Source organism: Octopus sinensis, linkage group LG15, assembly GCF_006345805.1.
Source record: "Octopus sinensis linkage group LG15, ASM634580v1, whole genome shotgun sequence".
Lineage (NCBI taxonomy): Eukaryota > Metazoa > Mollusca > Cephalopoda > Octopoda > Octopodidae > Octopus > Octopus sinensis.
In genome coordinates, this window is record NC_043011.1 from 7167681 (window position 1) to 7175307 (window position 7627).

The window sequence follows — 7627 nt, forward strand, 5'->3', positions numbered from 1 at the left end:
CGCTGGTCACAATGCACTTCGCATTGCTTTAGCCTTCAAATGACGCCACCCTACTGGCTAAGCAGGTAGGCCAACAGAAGAAAGAGTGAGAGAAAGTTGTGGCAAAAGAGTACAGCAGGGATCACCACCATCCCCTGCCAAAGCCTCGTGGAGCTTTAGGTGTTTTCACTCAATAAACACTCACAATGCCCGGCCTGGGAATCGAAACCGCAATCCTACGACCGCGAGTCCGCTGCCCTAACCACTGGGCCATTGCGCCTCCACGTATGTCTATATATATGTGTGTAAATGCATATGTATATATGTATGCGTGTATCAAACAAAGACTCAAAGCCAAAACGTCACATTTGGAATACATGGAAAGTTCTAGAAAGAAAGTTTCAGGAGTTTTGCTTCAATAAAATTTAATCAAGATGTTGTTGTTGTTGTTGTTTGTTCCATCCAAGCCATGCCTGGCTCATAAGGGCCAGTTTCCTGGATTGACATAGATATTCCCCACCTGGATGGGACCCTGGTCAGTTGCAGATGAGCTGTGAGATGCAGGAGGAAAGAGTGAGGGAAAGTTGTGGTGAAAGAGTCAGCAGAGGTTTGCCATTACCTTCTGCCAGAGCCACGGGGAGCTTAGGTGTTTCACTCATAAACAAACACAACGCCAGGTCTGGGATTCGAACTCACAATGTAATGTTTAGTTAATCACATTGTTATAAATTAATTGAGCATTATCCTGTAGTTTCAAGATTTCAATGGTATGATTGTATATACAAAGCGTAGGAGTGGCTGTGTGGTAAGTAGCTTGCTTCCCAACCATATGGTTCCAGGTTCAGTCCTACTGCAGGGCACCTTAGGCAAGTGCCTTCTACTATAGCCTCGGGCTGACCAAAGCCTTGCGAGTGGACTTGGTAGATGGAAAGTGAAAGAAGCCCATTGTGTATGTGTGTATATGTATGTATATGTGTGTGTGTGTGTGTGTGTTTGTGTTTCTGTTTTTGTCCCCCCCCCCAACATCGCTTGACAACTGATTCTGGTGTGTTTACGTTCCCGTAACTTGGCAGTTCGACAAAAGAGACCGATAGAATATAGTACTAGGCTTACAAACTGCCATTTTCTCTAGCGGTGTCATATGAAATTGTCACCCATAATTATGACCCTAGTATCGATCTATTGCATTTCAATCTATTTTAGATTTAGAGTTGGTTAGGGGTGGGGGAAGGGTATCTTTTTTTCTTCACAAATGTAAATAAACCCAATCTGTTTCTCAAACGAGGGACATATTCATACGGCACAGAATGCTTTTTAACTCAATAGACGCCAGTGATTGGTTAAAATTGCCGAAATTCAAGAAATTAAAGACGAAATATGTTACAAACTACAGAATTTTCTCAAGAAAGCCAAGAGTATACGAAGTTTAAAATGTTTTAGTTACCTAGAAATGATGTTAAAAACTGCCGTTCAAACCGAAAAGATCCTAGTCCTTAGCTAAACAATGCTTTTTGAATGGTACACGAAATGTGTGGAAGCTCAGTGTGTGTGTGTGTGTGAGAGAGAGAGAGAGAGAGAGAGAGAGAGAGAGAGAGAGAGAGAGAGAGAGAGAGAGAGAGAGAGAGAGAGAGAGAGAGTGAGAGAGAGAGTGAGAGAGAGACCTCGACAACAGACAGTGTTGATCTGTTTTCGTCCCAGTAACTAAGCGGTTCGACAAAAGTATCGGACTTAAAGAAAAATAAGTTTTGGAGTTTGATCTGTTTGACTAAAACCCTTCAAGGCAAATGCCCCAGCATGGTGGCTACCCAACAAGTAAACGAAGGTAAAAGCTAGAAAAGCTATCACCAGATTCAGGCCTTAGAAACATGAACTAGGCCCGAAGAGAATAAAATGGAAACAAGAGTTAATTGTAATTAGGTTAAACGAAGCAATAATGACAACACAGTGGCTTCAATGAGTCATCGTTGGAGCATCTTTCTAAAGTTGTGAAAAGTTCAAAATTAAGGACACATAAGTCTTATGACTGCCAATAACACTCACACGTTCGTTCATTCATTCAGTTTTGATCTTCCATAGTTTGAACAAAGACACATGATGTGTCCTGTAAACGTTTCTATTGTGGAAAGCCAATGGCTTAGTGGATAGGGGTATTCGGTTCGCAAACGTGATGTCGCTAGTTCGATTCCTGGCGGCGCGTTGTGTCCTTCAACATGACATTTTTTTATTTCATTTTGTTCCAGTTCGCTCAGCTGGTAAAAATTGAGATGTAACTGTATTTCAAAGGGCAAATCTTGTCACATTCCCTGAATTTCCCTGGCAGCTACGTTAATGGTAACGCGTTTGTGGAATACTCATACACTAGCACGTTAATTTCATGAGTATGCTCATAGGATCAATTGGAGGTTCTCGTTATCGTAACCAAGGAAAAGCCAGTTGGGTTATGTCGGATGAATGAGAGAAGGGTGCTCGGCATAACTACAGACTTGTACCCCTGCCAACTTTGTTGCTCTATAACTTCCAGAAAAATGGATACTTTTTAACGAAATCTTCAACAAATAACGCTTAGATGCCTTGGATTCAGATTATATAAGGATTTAGAGGAAAGAATTTTTTTCGAGGGGATAGGGAGGGGAGTTTCGGAAAATTCACACGATCCGGATTTTTTCCCCTCATTACTTTCAGGAGAATGGTTATCTTTTAATGAAATTTTATACAAATACTTTTCAAACGGTATAGATTACGATTATAAAGAAATTTGTGGGGTAAATTTTTTCCGAAGGTATGGGGAGAGGAAATTCGAAAAAACGGAGTCTCGGATCAAGAAGACCAAATAAGTTGGAACAATTCCGTTTTGAAGACGATTCCCACTCCCTTTTTTTTTAACCACAGCCTTTGTCTTTTAATGACAAAAAAAGTTTTGAAAATTTTTTGTAGAACCCCACCCACCTCTTCTCCCATCATCCCATTTCGGACCGATTTTGACCATTTTTTTTGCACTTCCAAACCACTTGAGGAGCCTTTTGGGTAAAAAAAATAAATAAATAATTGTTAATATTTTCAGAGGAAAAAGTGTGATTTAAGAGAGATTTGGCTGTTATTTCTAGTACATCCGAAGGCAACCCTCCTCGTTTCATTCTCACTCTCGAATGTATTAGACGTGTGAGAGTGAGAAGGGAGGGTGGTTTGGGATGTGTTAGAAACAACAGCGAAATCTCCCTTGAATCGTACACCAATTGACAATTTTTTTTTTTCTTTTTACCGCAAAGGCTCCTCCCATGGGTTTTAAGTTGGAAAAAAAATTGGCGAAAATCAGTCCAGAGTGGGATGGTGAGGAATGAGGAGGGGGGATTAAAATTTTCAAAACTTTTTTTCATAAACAGATGCACACACCCACCCCGGCCACCATTTCGAAGGCAGTGGTGAAATTTTAAAAAATGGGAAAAATTTCCGTCAAAACAGAGTTCCAACTTATTTGGTCTTCCTGATCCGAAACTCCGTTTTTCGAAATTCCTCTCCCCACACTTTCGGAAAAAATTTTCTCCACAGATTTCTTTATAATCGTAATCTTTACCGTTTGAAAGGTATTTCTATAAAATTTCATTAAAAGATAACCATTCTCCTGAAAGTTATGATGGAAAAAAAATTCGGATCGTGTGGATTTTTTTAAACTCTTCTCCCTACCTCTTTAGAAAAATTCTTTCCCATAAATCCCTATATATTTCTTTATTGCCCACAAGGGGCTAAACATAGAGGGGACAAACAAGGACTGACAAAGGGATTAAGTCAATTACATCAACCCCAGTGCGTAACTGGTATTTAATTTATCGACCCCGAAAGGATGAAAGCAAAGTCGACCTCGACAGACGAAATACCGCTAAGCATTTCGCCCAGCGTGCTACCGTTTCTGCCAGCTCGCCGCCTTTGTACATCCCTATATAATCTGAAAATTTCGTTCAAAAAGCATCTATTTTTCTCGAAGTTATAAGGCAACAAAGTCTGTATTTACATCGAGTGCTCAATATATCTTGTAGAACAGAGGTCCTCTAACTTTATTGCACAGAGTAACTTGTTTCGTATCGTATGATGTGAGATGCCATAGGGACATTTTCCTAAGTGTGTTAGATAGTGAAATCCTTCATGTGAGACCCCTTACAGCCTCATGTGGGTCAGATGTGACGAAGAACTGTAAATATTGGCGAATTAACCAACTAGTACCGTTTCTAACTTCTCTACTTTTAGACCAGGCACACGCAACCTTTCTTGAGAAGCAGGCCGCATGAGATACGGTTCATCATTTGGCGGGCTGCAAGACTAAAAAAAAAATCAAGTTAATTTTCCGTTCAGAAAGTGCCGCGGGCTGCAGTTTGCTTCAGACTTTAACATACACAGTCCTTCAACTGTTGTTTACTTAAAAATAACAGAGTCGATGCCTCTTTCACATGTGCAACGATAAAAGCGAGCGAAAACTTGCTGAGAAATCCTCAGAGGAAGAACTTTCGTCAAATGTTTGGTTCGTTAGTTCCGGACACTCTAAAGGGAACTGTGACCCACATAGGTAGGGAGACTCCGGCTCTCTTAGAGCGCATCCTTTGCAATTGTAATGATAAAAAAAACGCTCCAATAAACTTATTATTATCACACCCGTGTCCAAACTGAAAGGCGGACTTTCGGAATAGCCATTCAGGACAAGGAACTGTGAAAGAATTTTTTGTCAAAAACGTAATTTCATTCATTTCTGTACCCATCCCACAATTCACAAGATAGGTATAATAGTAAAAAAAAATGGTAAAATTACCAATTTTAATTAGAATTGTATGTGGAAATACCTCCAGTGTTATGGCTTGACCTTTCTGTTACTGAGGAGGGAATGGCAGCACCCATGACCCATTATGGCCTCCGAGAGTGATGGGAAGGAGAGATGAAGGGATCTTTAACCGTAGGCCTTGTTCGAATGTAGCAAACAGTGGACACTGCTAAAAGAACAAAGTGTGAAGTGGTTAGGGCGACGGGCTGAGCCTACAACCTAAGTAAGTCGCGAAGGTATTTCAACGCAAAAAGCCGGAATACGGCAAAGATCACCTAATTAAAATTCGGGCGAAAGTAAAGAATACGTACACCCGGGGTTTAGGGTTACGGAATGGTTTTTGTAACGCCGAAAACGGGTGGTGTACGTATTCTTTACCTCCGCCAAAATTCGTACAATTTCGCCAATCCACCGCCCTAAATTGGTTCATTTACCCATTTTTTTAATCGACTTCGAAAGGATAAAAAGCAGTTTCCCATAGCAGGCGTGGGGTTACTTAAGACCTGATGTTTAACAAGTCAAATCCCGCCAGGGTCATAACAAGTGGACCCAGCTTAAACTAATGGGACCCATGACCGATAAAATATCTATATAGAAAAGAATGCCAACTAATGCTTCTCATTAAGGTCTCCGCTTACTGTGTTCCCTCTAAGTTACGCAGTTTTGTGTGCGGGTGCTCCCATGTGCTTTACAACTGGGAAAGGGAATAAAAATTGTGCCCACGCAAGATTTTCGGAATAAAACGGGATGTTTTGAATTGAAGACATTTGACTTTATGTTTACTCGCATGGAAGCACGTATTTTGCAAGGAATTACAAAATCTACACATGCAAATTTCTGCGTACACCAACAGCTAAAACTTAGAGACTAGACCAAGAGCCCCAAACGACACAAAGATAAATGTTTACGTTTAGGAATAGTTGTCTTTCGAGGTCTTCGCATACCTTGTGGGAAACGAAAACAGATATTACCATGACCAAAAAAACAAAACGAAATTGGTTCTCTGCACACTTACTTCATCATAGGTAACACTTCTAATAAGAGGTATTTGACTTCTCCTTTGAATTGACGACTCTGAAATCTTCCTGTCCGTTGTTGAAGTCACTGCCATGTTGCCTGTCTCCAAGGACCTCTCTTTATTCATACAGGTAAAAAAAATATATATATATATTTACAAAAATTGCCGCAAAAGAAATTTACTGTTTTGAAAGGGCTGGCATTATTTCGAATTATTGAACACACAATTATTCATCCTTCTGTTAGTGCTGCAGGCTTGAGATAGTTTTTTGTTCCATTTCATACATATACATACATACACACATATATACGTATCTGCATATATATATGTATGTATATATATATATATTGTTATAAGGCTTTCGTGTTCTCTACTAAAGTTGGTAAAAATACCTTCTCTTCGCTACAAACAGCTTTAATTATGCCGTTGCTAGGCAACACACCTACCGCATTTACCTTTATTTTCTCGCGCGCAATTTTCCCTCCCACTTCCACGAGCTTTTGTTCTCCCTCTCTCTCTGTCTTTTATACGCTCTTTCTCTCACTCTATCTCTCTCTCTCTCACACACACACACATTCTTTCTTTCAATCTTCATTTCTCTCTTTTACTCTTTGTTTCTCTCATTCACTCATTTACTCTTTCAATCTCTCTCCGTCTCACTCTCTGACAGTTTTTTCTTTATTAGTCTCTCTCTCTCTATCTCTGTCACTCTTTTTCTTTCACTCTCTCTATCTCAATAACCTGATCTCTCTTTTGCACACCTGGGGCCGAGAGTTACAAATAAAGGTACCAATGCCTAGAAGAGCTGGAGTTGCTGAAGAAATGCGATAACATCTAAGAAGACGTCTACAAAGGCTTTGGTCTGGACCCATTAACGGTGTCTGCCTTGAAGAAGCAAAGAAGGATTTGAAAGTTTAAATTGGAAAAGAATAAATTTCTTCTATTAAACCCGTTTTCTTCCGTCACTCGTTCATTATTCCTAATTAGTGGAGGCGCAATGGCCCAGTGGTCAGGGCAGCGGACTCGCGGTCGTAGGATCGCGGTTTCGATTCCCAGACCGGGCGTTGTGAGTGTTTATTGAGCGAAAACACCTAAAAAGCTCCACGAGGCTCCGGCAGGGGATGGTGGTGATCCCTGCTGTACTCTTTCACCACAACTTTCTCTCACTCTTACTTTCTGTTTCTGTTGTACCTGTATTTCAAGGGGCCGGCCTTGTCACTCTCTGTGTCACGCTGCCCCGAGAACTACGTTAAGGGTACACGTGTCTGTGGAGTGCTCGGCCACTTACACGTTAATTTCACGAGCAGGCTGTTCCGTTGATTCGGATCAACCGGAACCCTCATCGTCGTAACCGACGGAGTGATTCCATTCCTAATTAACATGAAATGTACAAAAAAATCATGAGTATGTAACCGGTTTTAATTAAAAAGACTTGCCAGCCTCTTTCATGGGTCAAAGGAATATTGGTGGAACTTAAAGATTAATACAGCCTCCAAGTTAAAACACAACTGGCCAAATATTGATGTGCGGGAATACAAAAAAGGGATCTTTTCCTTTTGAACGGCGTATGTCAACACAATTTCTAGTTAACTAAACACTTTTAAACTTCGTATACTGGTAGAATGTGTTTATAAAACATCATTTTTTCTTGGCTTTATTGAGAAAATTCTATAGTTTGTAAGATATTTCGTCTGAAATTTCGAGCATTTCGGTAATTTTAACCAATCGCTGACCTCCATTTGGGGTGAAAACATTCCGTGCTGTATGAATATGTCCCTCGTTTAAGAAACAGATTGGGTTTATTTACATTTGCGAAGAAAAAAAAA

At 40.3% G+C, this 7627-nt stretch overlaps 1 protein-coding gene across 1 annotated transcript in view; it reads right to left on the bottom strand.

The window, feature by feature from the left end:
* The window catches only part of LOC115219873 (cilia- and flagella-associated protein 69-like), a 103907-nt gene extending 97656 nt beyond the window's left edge, over window positions 1-6251 (bottom strand). The window contains exon 1 of the mRNA XM_029790171.2: window positions 5799-6251. Coding sequence (XP_029646031.1) covers window positions 5799-5927 — 129 coding nt within the window. The 5' untranslated portion in view covers window positions 5928-6251. The remainder of the gene's footprint in view (window positions 1-5798) is intronic.
* Between the last annotated feature and the right edge of the window lie 1376 nt (window positions 6252-7627).